Raw genomic sequence first — 26,478 nt, forward strand, 5'->3', positions numbered from 1 at the left:
GATTCTATAATAATGTGAGAGGATGATTGAAGCTTAGATGAGATAGCACATACTAAACATACTGAGGACTGAGCCCAATGGAATACTCTTTTCTCCTTTCCTTGTATTACGGATGCTTACACATGCTAGTAAGAACAGAAAATAAAAGTTAGGATAAAAGGAAAAAAAACACATCCCAGGTTAAAAAAAAACAACAAAATTCTCAAATTCTATCCAAGGACACAAGTACAATCACACTTCTCATAGGATTTGCCATTTAGAAAAGGCTATGAGAATAGGACAATGTGACTGGGTCGTCAATTCTGCACAAAGCTGGCATCAAGGAAATGTCTGCTACCAAACAGTGTCTATAGAGTCTATTTCAAATGTAAAACAACTCTACCTTGTAGTAGAATAAAATATGCCGAAATCTTACATACCTTCAGCATTTATACTGAGTTCTGTTGAATTTTCTTCTGATGTTGCATATGGATTATTTCCAACCATCGGCACAAGACAATCGGTATAGAAGTAACCAATTTTAGACATATTCAATGTAGAAATGATCAGATCTATTGCAAGCTGGCCAACATTTCCAACGGATACTGCCGGCTGAAATAATTTAAAAAAAAAATATTAAGACATCAACATTAGCGGCACTTTTAGAAGTTTAGACAGAAGACAATAATGACAGCACTAGTACTGAAAGTTTATGCTCAGCTGCATCATTGCTACATACTGATTCTCTCATTAATTGCAACTGAGGTGTCAACAGGGAGCCTCCTCCACCTTTGAGACTATTGATTTAACACTTATTGAACACCTACTATGTGTCAATCATTACTCTAGGTACTGGGAATGCAGTTAAACAAATCAACAAAAATTCCTGCCTGGTGGAGCTTCCACTGTAGTGAGAGAGCAATTTATCTGTAAGAAAATAAATAGTAAAATATACAGTGTACAATAGTAATTACAAAAGTAATATGACCAAAAATTAAGAGACTGTGAACGTGTGTATATTTGTTTGGCTGCAATTTTAAAAAGGTTTGGTCAAGAAAAGAATCACTTCAGGTGACAAGAAACTATAGGCCTGAAAGAGGTAAGGGAGAGAGAATATTTCAGGCAGTGGGAAAGGAAGTACAAAGACTGAGGTATGAACAAAAGTGCCCTTGGATCTTCTATTTGCTTTGTTAGTGCCTAAAGATTGGTGTGAGCTCCTTTTCACACGTATCCACACACACACACACATCCCCACGACTAACAACAGTCCAACTGCCAAATCTCTAGTTATATCCAGAAACACTTACCTGAAATCGAGAGCCCAATGGATATCTCCCCATGGTTATGTCACAGGTAACACACTCAACATGTACAATATTAAACTTCTGCTCAAACTTGTACCCATATTTTGTATTTCAGAAAAGAGCAACAATTACTAAACCAATTACTTAAACCAGGAAATTTCTTCCCTTTCTTTTACTAAGCATACCTAATACATGACCAATTTTCATTGATTCTACTTTGTATTTCCGCCCCCTACATATTTTTATGGGTCCTTCAGAGTGGTCTCCCACTTTTCATTGTTGTCATCTATCAATCCTCTGGTTACCTCCTGCGATTCCCTTTCCTCTTCTCAAAGATTTTACTACTTTGGTTAGACCCTCACTTCCTTTATGATCCATCTTTTCCTCACTACTGGATTCTTCCCATCAGCATATCTTTCCTTCTAACTAACTGTCCTTTGATCCCACATACGCCCCTAGCTACTACCTCATTTTTAAGGTGTCCCTCCACAGCCCCAAATCCCCACAGTTGTTCACTAAAACATACACAGGCAAAAGTAGGGTTACGATTGTGATACAAATAACACGGTAATTAATAAATAATACAAGAACAAACTATTTCCCTACTCATGGCTGTAAACCTACTTTTGCTAACCCCTGTATGAAATGATTACCAAATACATTTAGTTTTAAGATCCACACCACAGTTAAAATTTTTTTTCTTGTGATGAGAACTTTTAATACTCTCTTAGCAACTTTCAAATATACACCACAGTATTGTTAAGTATAGATACCATGCTGTACATTACATACACCCCCCCCACCCCAGGACTGACTTCTAACTGAAGGTTTGTACCTTTTGGCTATTTTTACCCATTTCACCCAAGCACCCCTCCACTCTACTCACCACTCCATCAGTTCTCTGCAGCTATGAGTTTGGTGGGGTTTTCTTTTTTTATTTTATTTTATTTTTTTAAGATTCTACATAGGAAGGTTTTCTTAACAGGTTCTTGTGTCCCTCCCTCTCCCAATAAATCCTTGGGCCTTTCTATATATTTTAAAAACTTCTGTCCTAGCATTTATTGCCTTTATTGATTTACATGTTTCTAACGAGACGGTAGAACTCCTTGAGAACAAGTACCTGGTCTTATTCTAATATTTTCACATAACAGAGTGTTTATTGAAACAATGAACAAACAGGGGCAACTGTAAGAGCCTTAAACCATGTTAGCTACTGGCCAAGGTGCTTTCATTACCCTATCGGTAGGTAGTTTTTCTGGTTAATGACTAAGACCTGTTTGCTTAAGAATGACTCTAAACTAGTTGAGAAACGCTTTTTCTAGGATAAAATGTAAAGAGAATGTCCTGCACAGCATATGCACAACGTAACTGTAATATCCAAATACCTTACGTTGTACAGTCAAAAAAAGACTACAAACTGTAGACTTAGATACAAGGTTTGGAGATAACGCCAAGCAAGGTTCAATTTGGATCGAGACCTCCAGAGACAGCCTGACCACATTTTCAGCGCGGGCTGAAAACCTGAAATACAAAGTCCCCCAAAATGTATACACACTCTTCAAAACAGTTCAATTTTGAAAATTAAATGTGTCTTTATAATCACTCCAAGTGTGTGTATACATTTTTTGGGGACACCTTATAGAAACAAGTACTCTCTTTCCCCTAGGGCCGGTGATAACCCCGAGTTGGGGTGGCGGCACTGCAAGCGCCTTCCGAAAGGCAGCCCCCCGAAGTCGGGCCGTGGACTCACCATCAGGAGGGTGAAACCCGCCAGGTCGCAGACCGACTCACCGCAAGGAACAAACATCGTCGCACTGAACTAGGAGGACGGCGGTAAGCCCCGGCCTTGGAGGAAGGAGGGAGGCGGGAAAGCGAAATTCACAAGCTCCCGCAGTGTCTGCGAACTCGCGTCCCTAGAGCTCCGCGTGACGCACGCGCTGCGGGGCCTGGCAAACGGGGTCCTTCGAGTCCCTCGGCGCGGGGTCCTGAGGGGCCCGTCCAGCTACCTGCCGGTCCAGAGGGCAGAAAGGGCCCGCGAGGGAGGGAGATATGGCGGATAGCGGGTCCGGACAAGGTGTTGGGGCGCGCTGAGGTCGTGAGGTGGGAACCATGAGCAAGGGGAAACGGCAGGTGGAGGTGATCCGGCAGAGCGGGGGACAGCCCTGACGCCTGGCCGTCCGCGGCCGTTTCAAAACAACAGTTGGGCGCCACCGCAGCGGCAGCCTTGCCTCCTGCCCAGCCCCTTGCCTGACGCGGTGTGTCGTCCCCCGGGAGCTGCGCGAGGCGAGCGGTGGCGCCGGCTCCGTGCTCAGCCCCAACTAAGGCTCCGAGGCGGGCCGGGGCGCGCCGCGTGGTTGGAGGCCCTGCAGCCGAGAGAGTCGGCGGCGAGGCGCCGGCCCCAGCATGTCGCTGCCTCCGGAGAAAGCCTCTGAGCTGAAGCAGCTCATCCACCAGCAACTGAGCAAGGTGAGGGCCATGGGCCTCCTCTGCCCGCCGTGTGGCCCCGAGTCTGGGTCCCCCGGCCCGGCGACTGCGGCACCTGTTTGCCGGGGACTCGAGCCAGGGCTGTGGAGACGCAGCGCGCGGGATGGGCACCGCTTCGGTGTGAAGCAGAGGAACTTTCTGGCCGCGATAAAAAGAAAGTGCTAGTAAGAGTCGGAGGCGATAGGATTAGAGGGCAGTTGTGAAAAGGTAGCTTTATTGGAAGTCAAATCGAGTATATGTTGTTTTTGGAGAAGGTTTACATTCAGACGTCAGGAAATGGAATTACTGGAAGGATGAAACTTGAGATGTCGCTGGTGTTGAACCAAATAATCGATTCTTAAGTCATGGGAGGGTTTGTAATGAAAGTATTTGTGCTCCCTCAGAGCTGAAGAAGAACATTGTGTCTTTGAGGTGGAATGCAATAAGCTGAATGGAATGCAATGAGCTAGTAATAAGTAATAAAGTACCGCTTATTGTGCACGTGTGTGCCTGGCTTTGTGCTGTAAGCATCTGCTAACCCTCCAGGGCACTCCTTTTCCCAGATTCATGGAGGGTAAGTCAGCTAACTGTAGGTCACATCTAGTAAGCTAAAAGCTGAAATTCATGCTTTGCCGCCTCCAGGTCTGTGTTCTTTTCATTACACCGTACTTTCTCTCAGAAGATTGTTTCGGTTGAGTGTTATCTGTAGGGAAATAGTAACAAAGGTAGTATATAACCAGGAGGGATTATTTCTAGAATTTGCTCTAAAAATTTTATCTTAAGTTATTATTATTTTTCCTTCTGCAAAGCTACTTTATTCTCATTGAATTCTGGTAACAATTTTACGTTTACTATTAGCTGGCAAAGCCTTCCTGAATTGAGTCTGTCCTGCCATTATATTTTTCTTTGTCAGTGTTTTAGAAATAAATTAACTAAGTGTCAATTGCCGTTAATTTTTTTGTCAGTATTTAAAATAAATTAACTAAGTGGCAATCTTCAACTGCTTTGTAATGTTGTAAATTGTAATGCGAGTTTTCTATGTATAGATGGACGTGCATGGCAGAATAAGAGAAATCCTTGCTGAGACTATACGGGAAGAACTGGCTCCTGATCAACAACAGTTATCAACCGAAGATTTGATCAAAGCTCTTAGACGCCGGGGAATCATTGACGATGTGATGAAAGAACTTAATTTTGTTACTGTGAGTAATCTTTTAGGGGAAAAAATTTGAGGGTATAAATATATGTTTGAGGGCCTCTCCTTTTAGTAAAACGACTTTCAAATAAGATCATTTTTGTCTAGTAATATCCTTGTTTCAAGTATAAGCTAATGTGCCTTGGCCGGTGTGTCTCTGTTGGTTGAGCATCGCCTCATTTATCAAAAGGTTGCCAGTTCAGCCCTGACCGGTTTGGCTCAGCGGATAGAGCGTCGGCCTGTGGACTGAAGGGTCCCGGGTTCGATTCTGTTCAAGGGCATGTACCTGGGTTGCAGGCACATTCCCAGTGGGACGTGTGCAGGAGGCAGCTGATGGATGTTTCTCTCTCATCCATGTTTCTAACTATCTATCCTCTCCCTTTCCTCTCTGTAAGAAATCAATAAAATATATTAAAAAAAAAAAAAAAAAAAAAGGTTGCCAGTTCAATTCCTGGTCAGGGCACGTACCCAGATTTCGGGTTCAATCTCTGGTTGGGATGTGTATGGGAGGCAACCAATCAATGTCTCTTTCTCTCTCCCTCTCCCTTCCTCTCTCTCTAAAATCAATAAAAATATTTTTTAAAAAGTATAAGCTAATGTAACTAGGATTATGTATCAATGAAATTGGAGTTATATACCATATTTCTACAATGTCAGAATTTTCTCATTATTCTTTAGGTCTGTAACTTTAAGTATATATATTTTAGTCACATTAGTTCATCATAACCTGTTTCTTTTTCACTAATATTGTTCTAGGTATACTTTTTAAGATAAGGCTTATTTTTTTAATAAGCACTGTTTTGGGACAATATTCTCTGTGGTTAAGAAATTATCAATTTAAGAAAATAATTGTCTACATAAGAACTTTCAAATCTTTTCATATAAATAGGTCAGTAGTGGGATGATAGCCTTTCAGTGCGCAAATTAGTAAGTAGGCCTTCTTTTGAAAATGAGGCAATAATGAGAAACTGTGACCTCAATACTGGGTAACATAATGTAAAAATTGGATGTACTTCATAATACACCAGGGAATAAGTATTTTAATACAGCATCCTTTTTTGCTTTTTGAGATTTGTAAACCCATTTGTTATAAAAGTTGACCTAGTAACAGCTTTTGCTGTGTGAATGTACTTCCTTATTAAAATCAGTTCATGGCAGAATCATAAGCCAAATGTTCTATGAGGTTTGGAGAAAGTTTAACCTTGTTTAAGATATTAGGGATTTGTTTTTAGCATTCTGTGGACATTGCTTGAAGACAGCTTAATTTCCTAATAGTAGACTTTAGGAGTAACCAGTTGCATTACCTCTTTTGAAGGCTTTTCATTATTTTAATTATGCTAGGAAAATAGGGGTCTTTTGAGGGGCTTTATCCTGTTTACTTCTGTTGAGTTCTTAAGTATTATTATTAACATTTTTCTTAACTATCATTTTGTTTTCTAATTTGTTCTGATTTTCTTTCTGCCTTTCTAGGATAATGTTGATCAAGAACTCCCTCCCTCTCCAAAACAACCAGTTTCTTTTACTGATAGACAATCAACATTGTTAAAAAAAAGTATGTGTATTTTTTTTTTTAACATTTAGTTATGTATAGTACTGAGGATAGATGTGCTACAGTATTTGGTATTTGTTAGAAAACTTCTCAGTTTTTCCCCCCCCAGAATTAAGTACTTATATTTTTGTGAGTAATCATCCAAAAAAACTTAGATTCTATTTTCCATGAAGTATGTCAGAAGATTTGATGTATAGCACAGTGGAAGCAAAAACACCTATTTCACATGTTTTAATGATACATTTTATAAAAATTGTGTAGCTTTGCTTTTTTCATGGTAATGTAATTATTTCACAAGTGCACTTTGCTGAGTTGAGATAATTGTCTGAGTTGGTTTGTGGAGGTGAAGGAATGTTGGATAAGCAACTAACAGCAAAGGTATCTTAAACCTTGGCTCTGACTCCTTTCTAGCTGGGAGAAAGTAGCCAGAATGTAAACTCAGAAAAAGGTATCATACTATGTATCTTTTCTTCCCTGGGTGCACATGGTCCTGGTATACAGTAAATGCGTTATGTTTTTGCCCCCCATCCACACCTCATGCTGTCTTTGGTTTTATTTCTGTCAAGTTATTATTTCCTGTTGTCTTGATCACATTTCTTAAGTTATTTGGCAGTTTCCTCATATATATTGCTACACTTTGCAGCTAATATTGATCCAACACGGAGGTATCTTTACCTTCAGGTTTTGGGTGGAAAAGCTTTTTTGGAACATCTGCAAGAACCTGAGCCTTTACCAGGACAAGTTTGTTCAACCTTTACATTATGTTTGCATTTTCGAAACCAACGTTTTCGTTCTAAACCTGTTCCATGTGCTTGTGAACCAGATTTTCATGATGGCTTTTTACTTGAAGTACACAGAGAAAACTTAGGTAAGGACCAATAATAAATTGTCTTTAATTGAGTAAATCTTTGTAAGATTTTTTTTAAACATATTTTTATTGATTTTTTTACAGAGAGGAAGGGAGAGGGATAGAGAGCTAGAAACATCGATGAGAGAGAAACATCGATGAGAGAGAAACATCGATCAGCTGCCTCCTGCACACCTCCCACTGGGGATGTGCCCGCAACCAAGGTACATGCCCTTGACCGGAATCGAACCCGGGACCCTTTAGTCCACAGGCCGACGCTCTATCCACTGAGCCAAACTGGTTTCGGCACTTTGTGAGGTTTTATTGCAGAACAACAATAACTTGCTGTAAGGAGAGATTTATAATGGATGACCCTCCCTCTGTAGACTTAAAAAAATTTTTTTCCCCTCCATTGCTCTTTTCTATATAAACTATTTCTGACTACTTTCTTGCTTATTTTATGCTAATTAATTTTCCCTGAAGATTATGTTTTGACTGTTTCAATGGTTGGTTGTTTAGTAATAAACATTTAAATACATATTAGATGCATGATACTATGCTAGGCAAGTTCTAGAGATATAGTGGGGAATGAGACATGATCCTTCTCATTTATGAAAAGTGACTACGTTTATGATATTATCTAACTTTAAAAAATCAAAGTTTAGACGTGAATCTGTAACTCATTTTTAGAACTTTTAAAATTATAATACTTGATTCCTGTAATTGTTTTACACTGATTCTTCCTATAAAGTTATTTTGTACATCTTAATTGCCAGTATAGAAATTTTTATAATATATTTGTAAACTTAGCAAAGTTGTAGAATTATACCTTCAGAATTTTAGATTACTGCGATGGCTAATGCAGTACTAAAATGTATTATTTTTTTTCCCTGGTGAAAAAAATGGCTTAAATTGCTAGCTTTAAGGTGTTGGATCTTTCAGTTTTGGGTAGATAACGCAGTGATTATTTCTGGAGATTAGGGATAAAGGTAGTTTTGGAATTAATGTTGACATATTTGAATTATCTTAGTAACATATAGTTTAGGAAGTACTTTTAATGAATAGACTTATCTCTTAGAGCAGTGGTCGGCAAACTCATTAGTCAACAGAGCCAAATATCAACAGTACAACAATTGAAATTTCTTTTGAGAGCCGAAAACTGACTTCTGCGCATGAGCCACGAAGTTTCAATCGCACTGTACGTGCGCGCCTGCACGTGGTATTTTGTGGAAGAGCTACACTCAAGGGACCAAAGAGCCGCATGTGGCTCGCGAGCCGCAGTTTGCCGACCACTGTCTTAGAGCAATGGTTGCAGACTTTTCGCTTCTCACGGACCACCGATTGGCGACCACTGCTCCAAAGATTTCCTTAAACCAGCGGTTGCCAACCTTTCGGACCTCACGGGCCACCAGTGTTCCATGGACCACCGGTTGGTGACCGCTGTCTTAGAGATCAGAAAATACTGATATTCATTAAGTGACAAAATAACTCATCACAATTCTACCAGTCCTCTTAAAAGTTGTGAGAAATAGAACTGTACTTTTATTCCCAGTCTGTTCCATGCTTTCCGAGTCATTACCAAATTATTCTACTTGGTTTTATATAAGTTTATTAATACTTTTCAATAAAAGTATTTTATGTTGGCCTATCTGAATATGTAAAATGGTGTAATTTTTTTTTGGTTTATGTTGCTAGGTGATGGAACTAGAATGGCTGATTCAACAACAATGTTATCAATAAGTGATCCAATTCATATGGTGCTAATCAAAACAGATATATTTGGTGAGACCACTTTAGTAGCATCCTATTTTCTCGAATGGCGATCAGTTTTGGGCTCAGAAAATGGAGCGACCAATCTTACTGTGGAACTTATGGGTGTAGGTATGATGAATAATATCATGTTACTTTTTTATAGCCCTAGTTTGTTTGTAAGTACATTTTATATTTTGAAAATGCCTTTATAAATCAAGAGGCAAACATGTAAAAAGAATTTCTTTAGAATTACAATTGGACTTCAGTGTTGTAGTCTTGGGAAATGTCTTGAAGACTAGTGTGAGTGTAGAACTTCACAGTCATTCTGGCCTTGTCTTAAAGAAATTTTTTTCCTTGGGAAATGAATAAACAAATCTTGAGAGTTTTTCACCCCAAATTCATTTGATTATAAATAAGGCTGTAAAGAAAATTAAGATTCTACACATATGCATACACATGCATGCATACACAAAATACCTCCATTCCTGCACATCCCGAAATATAGTGCATCCCCATTAGTACCAATGGCTTCCTGCAGCAGCTGTTCCTGTGGAATATGGAGTAGGTTTTCTTCTATCCCTTTACATGTGGAAAAGTGACACTCCTAGGTGCTAACCTGCTCAATGTCAGTATCAGTAAATAATATTTGAGGACAGAGATGGTGCCTATCTTATTCACCATTGTTTCCTTGGACTCTTGCATACTACTTGATATGTAATACATATTTACCAATACAGTTAAAAACAAAAGCTACCTATCTTTTATGCATAACATAATGGAAGTACTTTGGTATTGAAACTTAGTCACAGAGATAAATCTGGCCATTGGACAGTATAGCTTTAGTAATTTAGATTTTGATAAGTCAGACCCTGAATGTGTTTTTACTTAAATAAAAAGTAGAGAAAAAAGTTTTAGGTATGATGTTTATTTTCAACTGATACCCATTATTTGTTTTCTAATTCTCTAAATACGGGCATGGGTTAAAAATTAGTATTCACATGTGATGTGAAAAATGGGAAGGGATAAATGGGAATTACTATATGTAACAAAAATATAAATAATTTCTGAGAATGAGGTGTTAACAGCTACTTTTACTTTGGTTTTAAATGTAAGTCTGGTTGGTATCAGACATTTAATTAATATAAAAATTAAGACTTCTGAATCCTTTAGGTCTGAAAATTCACTTAAAAGTGATTCGGAAGCTAAGAAAATAGGTAATCTCCTTAAAATGAGATGAAGGCCTTGGTACCAAATAAAAACTAACTAATTTGATTTGGTTCATTTTTAATGTGAATATTAAAGATAATGTTGAATATTTCTGTAAGTAGTAAAGCACAAAATTCTTAAATTATTTTGGTTGACTAAATATGCACAGCATTAAAACCTCTGAAATTCTAAATATCTATTTACACTTATAGGCACAGAATCAAAAGTTTCTGTGGGAATTTTAAATATAAAACTTGAGATGTACCCATCACTCAGTCAAACATTATCTCAAGAAGTAGTGAACACGCAGGTAAAAAATTCTGAATTTCTCTTCTTTGTGTAATTGTTTTCATAATAGTATGTTTCCCTGTTGATCCCAGAAAGTACTTTCTTTTTAGAAAATTACAATTTGTTTTAAGCAAGAGAATGGCAATATGATTTAATATTTAAAAATGTATTGGGAGAAAAAGATTACTCTGATGTTGTCTGGAGACTGATTTGTATGGGGGGAGGTGTAGAAATAGGCAAGTCATTTTGAAGGTCTTAAAAATGAGATGATGGTGGCTTAGATTAATTAGGATAGTGGTAGAGATGGAGAGAAGTGCATAGATTTGTTACATATTTTGTAGTAATTAAGGAGAATGAATAGAAATTGAAACTTTTTTTTTAAATTTCAAGCTTGCTTTGGAACGTCAGAAAACTGCAGAGAAAGAGCGATTATTTCTTGTATATGCTAAGCAATGGTGGAGAGAATATTTGCAAATTCGACCCTCACACAACTCACGGCTGGTTAAGATTTTTGCTCAGGTTTGTAAATTATATTAGAAAAACTCCACAGCTGTATTTGATACTTACTGTATTTTTAAAATACATTTTATTTAACTTGAATTTGTAAAATGTATTTATTCCAGAAAAATGAAAATTTATTTGTAAAAGACAATGCTACTTTTGTAATACTCTCTTTCACTGAATGATATAATACAATCTTCGTTTTATTTTGCTTTTCATTTTTATTTGTTTTTTTAAACCCTTTTTGAATATATTTAAAGTAGATGAAAACCCTTTTGTTTGACTTTGAGTGTATCCTTGATTGGTACTTAATACTAAATAATTACTGGGACATTTTGCAATTCATATGTAAATTCAGCTTTTGTGTGCAGAACTGGGGCTCCACATATATATTTTTTCGGGTTAGGGTTTTTTTTTTAAAGACAAACATATATTATGTGTAATAATCCTATATAACCAAGGTCCCTAAGCCAATGACCAATAATATTTAGCTGTAGCATTTCAACTATATATATCTCCTTCTATTTTTCTTGTATGCTAAGCCCATTTTCTATCTTTTATAAAAAAAATATATTTTATTGATATTTCACAGAGAGGAAGGGAGAGGGATAGAGAGTTAGAAACATCGATGAGAGAGAAACATCGATCAGCTGCCTCCTGCACACCTCCCACTGGGGATGTGCCCACAACCAAGGTACATGCCCTTGACCGGAATCGAACCCGGGACCTTTCAGTCCACAGGCCGATGCTCTATCCATTGAGCCAAACTGGTTTCAGCCCATTTTCTATCTTTAACAAACATACAATATATGATTAGATCCATATCTTTTAGTAACTTAAGAACTACTTAAATACTTTATATATATTTAGTATATAGATGTATTTTTATGTGAATATAATGTAGTATTGGATTATATTTCTCAGATCCTGTGCATTTGTCTAGCTTTACCCTACATTCCCTAGATTTTTAGGACAGTCTAAAAGTGTTTCAATTTCTAGATGAGGAGCTTGGGAATGGGAGACCCTAGTTGACTAGTGGTGGAAATGAAGGAAATGGCTTCTGACTTTACAATAACATTATCTATACATTGAATGACTAGGCAGGCAAGGTAGCAGTGATGTCAGATCAAGGGCAAAGAGAAACCAGTCAAAATATAACTGGTTCCTGCCCTACCTGATTTGCTCAGTGGTTAGAGCATTGGCCACAAACTGAAGGGTCGCAGGTTCAATTCTGGTCAAGGGCACATACCTTCATTGCTGGCTCTATTCCCGATCCCTGGCCACTGGCCCCAGTTGGGGCATGTGCAGGAGGCAACCAATCGATGTGCCTCTCTCACATCAATGTTTCCCTGTCTCCCCCCCACCTCCCCTTCCACTCTCTCTAAAAAAATCAATGGAAGAAATATCCTCTAGTGAGGATTAACAACAACAACAATACATACATATAATGTTCCTGCTGTCTATTTAGTCTGAGATTGCCATAGGGAATCTGACCAGTTTGGAGTGGTTGGTGGGGGAAGGAGAGGAAGTAGATCAGAGAAATGGCAAATGAAAAAGGAGGAAGGAAAAGAATGGAATATGCAGTTAAGGGAATCAAAGAACTGAGATTGTCTTTTAGGAAATATTAAGGTTCCTGTCTCAGAATCTATACTAATAAAAGGGTAATATGCAAATTGGTTACAGTACCCTCACAGTAACAACTGAACAACAGGCTGTGTGGGGCGACCAGGCCGGCAGAGGGGTTAGCGAGGGACGACCAAACGACTGACCAGCAGGCTGCGTGGGGTGACCAGGCCTGCAGGGGGGTTAGCAAGGGATGACCAAACAACTGACCGGCAGGGTGGCAGTGAGGGGCGACCAGGCCAGCGGGGAGGGCAGTTGGGGGCCACCAGGCTGGCAGGGGCGGCAGTTGGGGACGACCAGGCTGGCAGTGGGGGCAGTTACAGGCGATCAGGCTGGCAGGTAGAGGCGGTTAGGGGTGATCAGGCTGGCAGGGGGGGCAGTTGGGGGCCATCAGGCAGGCAGGCAGGTGAGCAGTTAGGAGCCAGTGGTCCTGGATTGTGAGAGGGATGTCCAACTGCCAATCAGGGATCCCAGGGATCAGGCCGAAACTGGCAGTCGGATATCCCCCGAGGGGTCCCGGATTGGAGAGGGTCCAGGCTGGGCTGAGGTGACCCCTCCTCGTGCATGAATTTTGTGCACCGGGCCTCTAGTTCATTATAAGAAGATTTGAACCATGTAAGGTCATTTAGCCTCATGGTAACCATATGAGATTGTCCAGTAGCCAGGCATTGCTACTTTTTGCAAACGGCATGAAATGAAGATTTTTTTCTAAGTTCAAACATCAACTTAGTCATGGCAAACTATTAAATTGCAGTTTCAACTATTGCTCTTTAGTTTGTGCCATTTCTTTTCATATAGAGTAAATACAATTTATCTTTCTTAGGTTCCTTTTCCAATAGCGTATCTTGTTGCTTCTTCCTATATTTGGCTAGATACGAAATTAAGACACAACAGCAGTTATTTAAGGCATCAAAACTATAGTTTGAAATATAGATATTATTATATATGGTCTTAAAATGAATTTCCAGTGCTTCCATACACAAGAGGAAATAGTATGCAACAGCACTATCCAGTAGAGCTTTCTGCATTGATAGAATTGTGCTGTCCAGTGTGGTAACCTTTAGCCATATATGGCTGTTGAGCACACAAAATATGGCTAACACAATTGAAGAACTGAATTTAAAATTTTATTAACATTTAAATAGCCACATATGGTTAGTGGCATTCTGTTGAACAGTACAGGTTTAGAGGTTGAAATACTGAAATTTTCTAGATATTTAAATAGATTATGGGGATATATTTAGGTAATATTATAGACATTGCTATAATGAAACAATTAATGGTGTATCTTGTATTCCAAGGTGCTACTATTGATAACTTGTTTAGGGCAAATGCATCTATTTATTTATTTATTTTTTACATTTTCATTTCTTTCTTGCCTATTAGTGGAGTTGTAAGAATAGAACAAACCCGCCCACACAAGAACTAAATTAATTACCTTTATACAAACAAACATCTTTAACATATCCAGTGTTATCATATTTAATAATCCATTGTTCTTTTTCTTTCTCACTAGCTGGTTTTGCTATAGTATAATAGTAATTCACTTAATGATAGCTTTTACATTTCGTGTGCCCTCAGGTTCATCCATATTGCAAATGGCAGGATCTCTTCCTTTTTTTTTATGGCTGAATGTTATTTCGTTGTATAATGTATACCATATTTTCTTTATCCATTCATTTATTAAAGGACATTCTGGTTGTTTCCATATCTTGGCTATTATAAATAATGCTACAGTGAACATGGTGTGCAATCTTTGAGATACTGATTTCAGTTACTTTGGATATATATCCAGGAGTGGGATTGCTGGATCATATGATAGTTTGAGTTAGCTCAATGTTTGGATCCTGGCCCTGTTGCATAATGGTAGCTTCAGTTTCTTCATCTATGAAATGAAAGTAATAGAGATGTTATGAGGATTAAAAGAGAAATTGTATGCATAGCACTCAGCAATCTAGTGCTGGGTACAAGGTAAGCAGTTAGTGATATCTAGAATTATTTTATTCTACATTAATGTACTCTGAGAACAGGTGTTAAAATTGAAAATGATTAATCAGTCATTACAGATAATGTTTTCCCTCTCTTCCTCCAGGATGAAAATGGGATAAATAGACCAGTCTGTTCCTATGTTAAACCACTTCGAGCTGGGCGGCTTCTGGATACCCCAAGGCAAGCAGCAAGATTTGTTAATGTCCTTGGTTATGAAAGAGCCCCTGTTATTGGAGGAGGTGGTAAACAGGAACAGTGGTGCACTCTGCTGGCCTTTCTCTGTAGAAACAAGGTATCCTACACACATAATAGAATTAAAAAGAAGTACGTCATAATTGTGAATTTATGGTACATTTATAAAATAATTAACTTAGAAAAATGTACATATTATCAACTTGAACAAGACATAATCTTTTCACCATTTTTCTAAACACTTACATGTTAATACATAAAGAAAAAAACAGCATCTTTATTTTCTCATGTAGCTTATTATTTAATGTAATGTGATTTCTGTGAGGTTAAGGATCTATAAGTACTGTTATGTCAGAAACCAAGATACAGAGATAAATGAAACTGAATTAGAGAGAGCAGCAGGACCACTACTATGGTCTTCTAGTACTATTCATGTATTAAAATTTGTTTAGATGATGTGTTTTTTAAAAGGAGAAAATGGCAATACAAAATGAATATGGAAAAAATTACTAGATTTGTTGGTATTTTGATTAGATCAAATATAAGTATATATTTAAGAATTTATCTAAATTTATTGATCTTAAATGAATTGATTTCAGTAAACTAATTTTATAGATTATGGGATATTTCCTAATTTTATGTGTTCCAAAAATGTTGATATTATAAAAAACAAGTCAGTACTTGAATGTGTTCTGTAGAAATTTAGAGAAAGCTGGCAATATTGAAGCCATGTTACAAGCCTTAAAGACATTGAAGTCATTAAGGTCCCTGAAAATGGCTATAAGAAGTTTTAATCAACAATTTTCATAAAAAAAAACCCAAAAAAACAAGTCAGTCTGTCTTAAGCATTTCAGTTGTGTTGAAACAGAACAGAAAAAAAGAACTGTATTATTGTTTTGAAACAATTTTGTTTAGTCTTGAAGTTGTGTAAATACTATAGGTATTCATAAAGCAAGCTTATGCAATGGAAGAAACTGTTTATATTAGAAATTGATTTGTCAGAATGATTTTGTCTTAGACAACTGAAAACAGTTAAACATTACTTATCAAAATTGTTTTGATTTATTCTCAATCTATAGTTCCCAAAAATTGTGTGTATGGATTAAAAAAATTTTTTTCAACATAGTGGGAATGGTACATATTTAAAATTATTATGTAAATAATATTTTTTGTAAAGCAAATAATCACCCATTTGATTCACTATGTTGTTTAAGTTTGTTTAAAGAGAAAGCACATCTTTAATTAGAAATTTGAAAATTATGTAAAATATTTTTCTGGCACAAACAGGTTTACAACAGTGAAAGTGAAATTTCATCCATAATCCTATTACCAATATATTATGTCTTTTTATGTTTTTCTCTTGTTATGTATCATTTTTTTCCATAACCTCCTGTTATGTATCATTTTTCCATAATTAAGATGCAAGTAAAATTTTGTGTCCTGCTCTATAATTTAGCATTGTGCTATGAACTCTGTGTTGCTAGTATTTATGATCTCTGTCTTCTAATGGCTGTATGAAATTTTCTTGAGTTGATATATAAAATCTGCTTAACTATTTCCCCATTGTAGGCACTGTTTCTCTTGGCTGCCTTAGGTTTGCTTCCATTTTTTGATATCATGGAGAATGATATTTTGCATTGAACATCGTTGGTTGTATTGTTGGGGTTTTTGAAAAAAAATTTAGTATAAAACCTCAATGTAGAAATTACTGGGTCTCTCAGGTTGTATATTATGTTTTTCTAAGTCAATTTAATGATTATAAAATGCTGTTTGTTTTATTGCAATTAGGTAAAAAGCAACAGTGGAGAACCACTATTGCAAAATTTTGGGGATGAAGATATATCATCCATTCTAATACTGAACTCTATAGTTATTTTTACTTTTGCATATTACCTGTATTCCTACGTTTAAACACATATCTTCATGTAATTGTAGTCTTACTGTTTAATATTTTAATAATGTATTTCACAAAAGCTATCATATTTTTTATTTTTTTGTAGTTTTTATAATTTTCTAAAATTATAGAAAGTAATGTAACATTATCAAAGAGAATCCTATATAATAAAAGGCAATATGCAAATTAACGGTCACTTCATCACAAAGATGGAGGTGCCCAGAGCCACAAGATGGTGCCGCCCAGGCCTGTCAGCCCCTCCTGAGTCCCCCAGTCCCAGGGGGGTGGCTGCTGAGAGTGGGCAGCGTGAGCGGCCTGGTGGAATGCTTGCTTTGTCGACGCAGCAACGAAGCAAGTATTCCACCCTGGCCATGGAGGGCCTCTGGGCAGCAGGCACAGAGCGGCCGGAGGGGGCCAGGCCCCGCAGAGAGCTACTGGCGCATGGATTCGTGTGCAGGGCTACTAGTTTAGAAAATAAAAGGGAAGCCCTGGCTGGGTAACTCAGTTGGTTAATGTGTCATCCCGATATTCCAAGGTTGCAGGTTCTAGTCCTGATCAAGGCACATGCAAGAGTCAGCCAATGGCCCTAGCTGGTCTGGTGTTGGCCCGCAGACTGAAGGGTCCTGGGTTCAATTCCGGTCAAGGGCATGTACCTTGGTTCCAGGCTTGATCCCAAGCCCTAGTCAGAGCGCATGCTGGAGGCAACCAATTGATGTGTCTCTCTCACATTGGTAGTTCTCTCTTTCTGTCTCTCCCCCTCCCTTCCACTCTCTCTAAAAGTCAATGGAAAAATATCCTTGGACGAGCATTAACAACAACAAAAAAGAATGAACCAATGAATGCATATAAATAAATGGAAGAACAAATCAGTGTTTCTTTTTTTTTTTTTTAAATTTTTTTAATATATTTTATTGATATTTTACAGAGAGGAAGGGAGAGGGATAGAGAGCTAGAAACATCGATGAGAGAGAAACATCGATCAGCTGCCTCCTGCACACCTCCCACCGGGGATGTGCCCGCAACCAAGGTACGTGCCCCTGACCGGAATCGAACCCGGGACCCCTCAGTCCGCAGGCCGACGCTCTATCCACTGAGCCAAACCGGTTTCGGCAAATCAGTGTTTCTTTTTTGCTCCTCCTCCCCTTCCTTTCTCTTTCTAAAAATCAATTAAAAGATAATTGGAGCCTGAGCAAATAAGTGCATTGGACATTGTATCAGTCATGTACTAAAAGTTGTATTCTAATTAGATTTCAAAGTAAACATACAGGGGGAAAATTATATGTAATCACCTTAATTATAGCTGCTGTTGGCATTTTGTTGTATACTACCCAGTCATTTTCCTATGTATTTCCTTAAAATAATAATGTATAGATACTATAACTCATTGTTTTCAGTTTGTGTGTTTTCCCATTTATTTGCATTTTCTGCTCTATGATTTGTCAGCTTGTCCATGTTCATTAGCTATTCATTTTTAAAATCTTACTGTTTTTCTTTCTACATTGTATGAGTTCTTTATAAACTTTTGAATCTGAATGTTCCCTCTTCAAGTATACATAGTATAACTATTAGATTTCTGAGCTCTGACTTTGTCAAATAATTTAGGCTCTTCTAAATTTTGTATTTTATTTTTCCACTCTTATTATTTCAGCTTAACACTATTATCTAATGATTAAAAAGGAAACAATAATAGGTTTTATTGTCATTTTGTATTTATATATTTAATGAGGCAATATGAAGGAACAGAAACTTAATTTTTTTAATTAATTGTATTTTTATAGGGTGACTGTGAAGATCATGCTAACCTTCTGTGCAGCCTTCTTCTTGGATATGGATTAGAAGCGTTTGTCTGTGTTGGGACTAAGGCAAAAGGAGTACCTCATGCTTGGGTTATGACTTGTGGAACCGATGGAACCATCACTTTTTGGGAGAGTTTAACAGGACACAGGTTAGCCAACAAGTTTACAAAGATATGGAAATGAAGATGCAAATGTTTTATATTATAGGTTCTTTGTTTAGATTGATGATATCAAAGGTACTTGTTGATAATTTTAGTTATTAAAGCCTTTTCAGTGACTAAAACTACTTCAATTAAAATAACTATGTAATTAAACTCTTAAGAAAATTTGTACACCTAAAATATTCTTTACCTACATAATATTGGTAAAAATATACATTATATTTACTTTTAATTTTATATAATTGGCATATGCTTTTAAGGCTCTAAGCCTGAAAATAAACTCAATTTGAAATCATGATTTCTTTTGAAAATTTGATGTGGTCACCAAGTTTGTGTTAGTAAATTCATTGGACATTTTTTCATGCTTTTTTCCCCTAATTTTTTATTTATTGTTTTTAGAGAGAGAGGAAGGGGGAGAGAGAGAGAAACATCGATTTGTTTTTCCACTTACTTAGGCATTCCTTGGTTGATTCTTGTATGTGCTCTGATGGGACATTAAACCTGTAACCTTGGCATATAGGAACGAGAGGCTCAGTGCATGACATTCGTGCACTGGTCGGGTCCGTAGCAACTGCTGGCTGCTGGCTGGGTACACCCTCCCTTCCCCCAGCCGGCCCACCCCCTGGTCGAACTCCGGTCGAGGGGACAATTTGCATACTATGCTTTTATTATATAGGACTAGAGGCCTGGTGCACGAAATCGTGTGCTCGGGGGGAGTCCTTCAGTCCAGTCTGTGCCCTCTTGCAGTCTGGGAGCCCCGTGATTGATTGCCCCACAGAGAGAGGCCCTACCCACCCGCTGTAGCACCGCCAGTTGGGTAGCCTGGGCCTCCCTCTTTGGAGTGATCGCAGAGTTCCCCTGATTGATCACCCCACCGGCTGGTGGCCTGGGCCTCCCTTTGCAGGGCGATCGTGGGGCGATGGCGGGGGCCTCCCCGACCAATGGCATCACATCCGCCTTGGCTGACCTGGTGCCAGTGCATGTCATAGTGTGGTTGTCCAGACAGTCATTCTGCTGTTGGGCCATTTGATCGATTTGCATATTATGCTTTTATTATTATAGATTATTATTATAGATGATGCATATTGGGATGTGGTATATTGGGATAAAGCCACAGCCTTGAGCCCTCTTCTCATTTTTTTGGGTTCTTTTTCTTTTCTAGTTGATAATCATTTTTATTAATCATACCTCATAATATATAACCATATTATTTTAATTGTGTTATCTAAGATGTTTTTTATTTTAACAATATGCATAGAATATATTTTCATTTTAAAGGAGTAAAGTTGGCTTCTATAGCATAAGATATGCTATATAATTAATATAGAGTAATCAATTTATAGAAAGATAAGAAGGAAAAATGAGTATTAAAACTCTAGTCCTGGGAAATAGGGCTTTAAGTATCCTCAATAAGATGCTGACTTCCTAATTTTTAAGTTCTTATATAAAATTATGATTTGCCTTTTTTAGGTACATCCATAAATCTAATAATCCTGATGAACCTCCAGTTGCTGAACAGCCCAAACCATTGTACCCATATCGAACAATTGGTTGTGTTTTCAATCATCAGATGTTTCTGGGAAATTGTCAGCCCTCTGACTCAGTAGAAATCTGTGTATTTGATTTGAATGATGAATCTAAATGGAAACCCATGAGTGAAGAAGCAATCAAATCTGTGTGTGCTCCAGGAGCTACAACATCCCTTCCTCCCTTTCCACCTCTTTGTGCATCCACGATTGATGCTTCAGTAACAAGTAATGAAATAGAAATGCAGCTAAGGTTACTAGTGTCAGAACACAGGAAGGTAATTAACACTGAAATTTGTAGTTTCATGCTTTCTTTTTTCATTTGTTTATGGATAAACAATTTTTGGGGGGTGTATATGATAGTGCCAGTCACTATTCTAGCCCTGAACAAGGCAAATACTGTCCCTACCTTTAAAAGCTTATAGTTTTGAAAGTCATGAGATAAAGCTCTGACACTCAGAAATTTCTAAATTCACCAGTATTAATTTATTACTTCCTTCTAGAAATAAAGAGTAAATGCTCAGTAAATATTTGAGTTTACTTATATATGCAATTAGTTTGTTGATTTTTCTCCCCTCCTATAGTTGAATTTATGGTAGGAGCAATCAAATTAAGCAGATTCAATCTTACTAAACTGTAAAGTTAAATAAAAAGTGATCTCACAATTTATTGTAGCTGTCTTTCATAGTAGGACTATTCCATATGATCTTTTCTAGTGGATAGTAAAGAATAGAATTTGGAGCCTGCATTAACGTCATTATATTGAATGTTTTTGTTTTTTGTTTTCTTCAAGAATTAAAATCTGATACCTATAGTTTATTTTTCATTTATGTATTTTTATAATAGGAAGTTTTAAAAATTGACAGGTTTGAAGAACCTTGGTATAAGAATAATCAACAATTTTGTTATAATTGGTTGTTAAAATATTGTGTTTTACTTTTTCTCTTTTGATTGCTATAGGATCTTGGCCTCACTACTGTTTGGGAAGACCAGCTTTCTTATCTCTTATCACCAGCTTTGGCTTCTTATGAATTTGAGCGAACAACAAGTATATCTGCAGGCAATGAAGAATTTCAAGATGCCATAAGGAGGGCTGTACCTGATGGTCACACATTTAAAGGGTTCCCAATACATTTTGTGTATAGAAATGCAAGGCGTGCATTTGCCACATGTCTTCGGTAAAGTGGAATTTATGAATTCATAAATGTTTTGGGGTAGGGCTTTAAGAAATCAGTTAGTCTGGTAGTTATTTAGCAATGACTTCAGATTCACATGGGGAACTTTTATAAATAAGACTTACCTTTTTTGCCACAGATTGTGATTCACTTAGTTTGGAATGTAGCTTTTGATAGTTTGGGATAATTTTCCAGTGATTTTGGTGCAATCTTCGTTGAGGATCTCTGATCTTGACTAATTTTTTTTTTTTTTTAAAATATATTTTATTGATATTTTACAGAGAGGAAGGGAGAGGGACAGAGAGCCAGAAACATCGATGAGAGAGAAACATCGATCAGCTGCCTCCCGCACACCCCCCACCGGGGACGCGCCCGCAACCAAGGTACATGCCCTTGGCCGGAATCAAACCCGGGACCCCTCAGTCCGCAGGCCGACGCTCCATCCACTGAGCCAAACCGGTTTCGGCTCTTGACTAATTTTTTAAATGTATAGATTATGAGGAAATAGTCTATAATTTGATTAAAATTACAGAGCCCTTGGTAGTAAAGACAGGATTTTAAAAATATTATTTACAATACTGACTTACTTAAAAAGAAAGTAAAGCCTATGTTTACTTCCTAAGTGAATAAATTTTCTTCCTTCTGTAGGTCTCCTTTCTGTGAAGAAATAATCTGTTGTCGTGGAGACCAGGTGCGACTGGCAGTTCGTGTCCGAGTGTTTACTTACCCTGAATCTGCATGTGCTGTTTGGATCATGTTTGCTTGTAAATATCGCTCGGTATTATAGGACTAACATTTGTATAAGAATATACCTGTATTTTATTGGATTTTTACACATTGTATATTACTGCCTGTTTAGAAGTTACTTTAAAAATCACAATCTGGCTTGGGTGTCATATTTCAGTTTTGTATATACTTACAGTGTTTAAAAAAATATGTGTGTATTTAAAAATTAAGGATGAAAAACTTGTATAAATTTGAGTGGAATTTAGTATAAATTAAGTACATATTCTATTTTAATAAATAGTGTTTTATTTATAGGTATTCAGTAGTTTAAATATGAATATAAAATTCAGTTTTCTTTACATTAATAAGTAATTAGAAAGGTATATGTCTGAGGGTTTGAACCATAGTAAAATCAATATGATAATTTTTCTTAGATTGATGGTATTATTTGATATAAATTAGGAGATATTAACCTCACAACAGATTTATTTATTACATAGGTTAAAAGACATTTTGATGAATTATCACTTTTATGGTTTACCCATGACCATAGGGATATTTGTGACTTTCCAGAGATTTATGGGAAGACTTGATGCAAGAGTAGGAAAAAACTAGTACCGGAAAAGCACAAATATTAATAAAACAAACCTCATATGAAAGTACATGAATAATTTGTAAGTATTAGTTTCACTCATTATAAAAATGAATTAGGTATTTTAGAAAAAATTCATTATGCCCTTCTGTTGTGATCCTGACAAATTGTTTTCTGTAGATAATATTGGCATTCTATTGCTGATTTTCTGTGGTCAAAGGATTCATCACTAGCTTTTTCATGGATTCCATCTTCTGAAAACACATTTTTTATTTTTTTATTTCATTATGATAAAAACATCAGTGTATATGTGAATAATCTAAATCAGAGAATCATTGTGTGAGGCCACTTAAAAACAAGCATATAAGAATGACTCCATGATGTTGGTTTTAAAAAGTGAGCATTAAAAAAACTATAGCAGTCTGACCTTTTTTGAAAGAAGCTGCAAATGTGATAGATTTGACTGTCCTTCAGCATCTCTGTGCACAGATTTTACCTTTGTCCTTAGGAACAGTATACCAGTTGGCTCTGCAAGTTATTCTTTTCATTAATTTACCATTGTGAATACACTTTAATATTTTTTAAAAAATTAACTAAAGATAACTTAAAATTTACTTTTTGTTTCATTTTATTTGCATAGGATAAATATTTATAGTTTAACTTGTTTTAAAAGTATGAGAATATCCTTTTTGTGTCAATTTTCATTGAAAACAATAATTAGATGTTTCTTGTGAGACTGACATGACTTTAGAAAATTAGCAAAATAAGAATTAAGACTTTTTTATTCTGTTGCCAAAATTACTCATAAAGCTATCAATAGAGAAAATTGCTTGTTAGGGCTAGGACTTTTCAACTTTGGGAACAAACTATTTATGAGGCATGTACTAAGAGGCAGACTATATTAAGATCAAGGCTATATTATCATTGAGACTGGGCTTCATGTATTTATAAGAGCTCCTTTGATATAATTTCTAAAATAAATTTCCTTTTTATGCACTTTAATAGGCATGAATTAACGTTTTTCTCTGAAAATGGTTTATTTCAAAAGATTACATATTTTAGTGCATTTATCACTAAAATTCCACTACTCTTAGGATAATTTTTCTTTATAAAAATTGAATTTGTCTTGTGTATTTAGCTTGTGTATTCTATTCTGGAATGTTATCTACTTATCTATTTAAGTAGATAAAAGTGCATATTAAAAAGATCATTTAATTCCTGTACTTATCTAGTACAGGAATTAAATGATCTTTTTAATATGCACTTTTATACCAGTGAAATTAGCATTGCTTTCCAGCTATTGGTAATTAAGAAACAGATTGGCTAAAGCCTATATAAAATCTTTTTTCTTTTTTAATATATTTTTATTGATTTCAGAGAGGAAGGGAGAGAGAGAAACATCATTGATGAGAATCATTGATTGGCCGCCTCCTGCACACCCCCTACTGGGGATTGAGCCCACAACCCAGGCATGTGCCCTTGATCAGAATTGAACCTGAGACCCTTCAGTCTGCAGGCCGACACTCTATCCACTGAGCCAAACCAGCAAGGCTATACTATAAAATCTTAAAATAGTCAAACATAAAGTAGAAGCCATCCAATTTTTTTAAAAAAATCTTCACCCAAGGATATATCCATTTTTATTGATTTTAGAGAGAGTGGAAGGTGGGGAGAGAGAAAAACATCGATGTGAGAAAGAAATATTGATTAAACCCGTAACCTAGGAATGTGCCCTGACTAGCAATTGAACCTGCAACCTTTGGTGTACAGGATGATGCTCCAACCAACCAAGCCAGCTGGCCAGGGCAAAGCCATCCAATTGAGAAGGGCCTCCTTAACAGACTGTTTATATAGCGTGGTGTACATTTAAAACACAAGTTGTTATAATCATTAATGCATTAAAGGTGGGTTTGAAATGTTTAATATTTTCTTCTGAGATTTGGTTGGCATAATCATTGTAATTACATTTGAGTTGTAAAATTGGCTTTTGTGAATTAACTACTTGACACCAGTGTTGAAATAGTCATGGATATTAGAAGGAAAGGGGAGGAGGTTATTAGCTGGTAGGCAGTTCACATACATTTCTATGAAATGAGAGATTTCTTTTTCTGATTCTACTGAATTTAGACTTGTACTAATATTCCAAAGCAGATGTTTCCTAGTGTTTTTGAAGGTACTAGTCCAGTGGTCGGCAAACCGCGGCTCGCGAGCCACATGCGGCTCTTTGGTCCCTTGAATGTGGCTCTTCCACAAAATACCACAGCCTGGGCAAGTCTATTTTGAAGAAGTGGCGTTAGAAGAAGTTTAAGTTTAAAAAATTGGCTCTCAAAAGAAATTTCATTCGTTGTATTGTTGATATTTGGCTCTGTTGACTAATGAGTTTGCCGACCACTGTACTAGTCTAATCAAAACTAGAGTTTTAAATGCCTTTATATTTATGCTATTTTTACACATGATTTAATATTTCATGGCCTGGAATAACAGGGTTTTGGACTTGATAGGAATCCTAGGTATTCTAGTCCACTTTATAGAGAAGTTCCCTGTCCAAGCATACATATCTCTAGTAGCAGATTAGTTCTAGAACTAAGTTCTGAATTTGAGTTTACCTTTTTTTTTTGTATTTCTGTGTATACAAATATGAGTTTTTCTCTATTTGGGGATGGGATTATTAGGTATGGCCATTCAACCTATAGTATGTAAAAATTTTGTTGCCATAATGCTATCTCAATTTTTTTTTTTTAATAAAAGGTGCTGTTCACTCCTTGAGCCACCATTCCAATCCAGATTTCCATTTTTCATATTAGTGGTTCTGCCCAAGAGGTACGAATATGGAAGGCATCTATCTGTCTTTTATGGTACCTATCACATAATCTAATACATATATATATGGTATCAAGTCACTGACAGATGAGGCCAGAATAATTGTTTAGGGAGGATGACATAGGGAAGCTGAGGCCCTGAGAGGCGGTTAGCTGCCTGAGTGAGGTTCCTTGTGGTATGTCAATTATATAAAGACATGTAGAATTCTACCATTTGTTTGGGTAAAGATTCAGTAAATGACTGAGGTATTCGGATAGTAGCCACTAATAAGCATCTAGAAAATATTTGAGTAATAGTCTATATTCTGAGAATTACTTCTGAAATCCATTTATTTACAAATTAGTTGTAACTAGCCAGTTATTTAACTTTTACAAAATTTTTTCTTTGTCAAAAATGTATGGTGAGAGTATGGGAATAATGGTAAATACAAAAGTAGTTAATTGTCAGAGGTTACAAAAATCTATTCAATTTGAACATAAGCAAACAGATTTTTCATCATTTTTAATTTTTTAACAGCTTTATTGAGGTAATTTGCATACCATACAATTAACTAACTAAAGTACACAGTTCAGTGGTTTGTACTATAAACAGATAGGCAACCATCACTAGTTTTTTAGAATATTCCATCACCTCAGAAAGAAATCCTGTACCCTTTAGCTATTATTCTCCTGTCTCCCCATTACCTACCCCCATCCCCACTACCCCAAACTCTAAGCAGCTACTAATTTATCTTCAATATAGATTTCCCTATTCTGGAATGTTATATGAATTGAATCATAATAGATTGTATTTGGTGTCTGGCTTTTTTCACTTAGCATAATATCTTTAAGATTCATCCATGTTGTAGCATGTATTATTACTTTATTGCTTTTTGTGGCCAAATATTTCATTTCAATGATA

General features: G+C 36.6%; 2 protein-coding genes across 6 annotated transcripts in view; one reads left to right on the forward strand and one right to left on the reverse strand.

Moving 5' to 3' along the window:
* PSMG2 (proteasome assembly chaperone 2) overlaps positions 1-3,890 on the reverse strand; it is a 25,787-nt gene extending 21,897 nt beyond the window's left edge. The window contains exons 1-2 of one of the 2 annotated variants that reach the window (XM_080686813.1): positions 3,034-3,890; positions 420-591 (exon numbers count right to left, since the gene is read on the reverse strand). In XM_080686813.1, coding sequence (XP_080542939.1) covers positions 420-591; positions 3,034-3,090 — 229 coding nt within the window. In that variant the 5' untranslated portion in view covers positions 3,091-3,890. The remainder of the gene's footprint in view (positions 1-419; positions 592-3,033) is intronic. The other variant, XM_080686814.1, reaches the window with a different exon arrangement.
* CEP76 (centrosomal protein 76) overlaps positions 3,453-26,478 on the forward strand; it is a 27,926-nt gene continuing 4,900 nt past the window's right edge. The window contains exons 1-12 of one of the 4 annotated variants that reach the window (XM_080686810.1): positions 3,453-3,749; positions 4,793-4,948; positions 6,412-6,493; positions 7,134-7,358; positions 9,033-9,218; positions 10,508-10,605; positions 10,974-11,102; positions 14,800-14,988; positions 18,561-18,727; positions 20,210-20,543; positions 21,226-21,443; positions 22,089-23,758. In XM_080686810.1, coding sequence (XP_080542936.1) covers positions 3,687-3,749; positions 4,793-4,948; positions 6,412-6,493; positions 7,134-7,358; positions 9,033-9,218; positions 10,508-10,605; positions 10,974-11,102; positions 14,800-14,988; positions 18,561-18,727; positions 20,210-20,543; positions 21,226-21,443; positions 22,089-22,227 — 1,986 coding nt within the window. In that variant the 5' untranslated portion in view covers positions 3,453-3,686 and the 3' untranslated portion in view covers positions 22,228-23,758. Of the gene's footprint in view, positions 3,750-4,792; positions 4,949-6,093; positions 6,125-6,411; positions 6,494-7,133; positions 7,359-9,032; positions 9,219-10,507; positions 10,606-10,973; positions 11,103-14,799; positions 14,989-18,560; positions 18,728-20,209; positions 20,544-21,225; positions 21,444-22,088; positions 23,759-26,478 lie in introns of those variants that run through there. The other 3 variants (XM_080686809.1, XM_080686812.1, XM_080686811.1) reach the window with 3 other exon arrangements.

Source organism: Plecotus auritus, assembly GCF_963455305.1.
Source record: "Plecotus auritus genome assembly, chromosome: 8".
Classification (NCBI taxonomy): Eukaryota; Metazoa; Chordata; class Mammalia; order Chiroptera; family Vespertilionidae; genus Plecotus; species Plecotus auritus.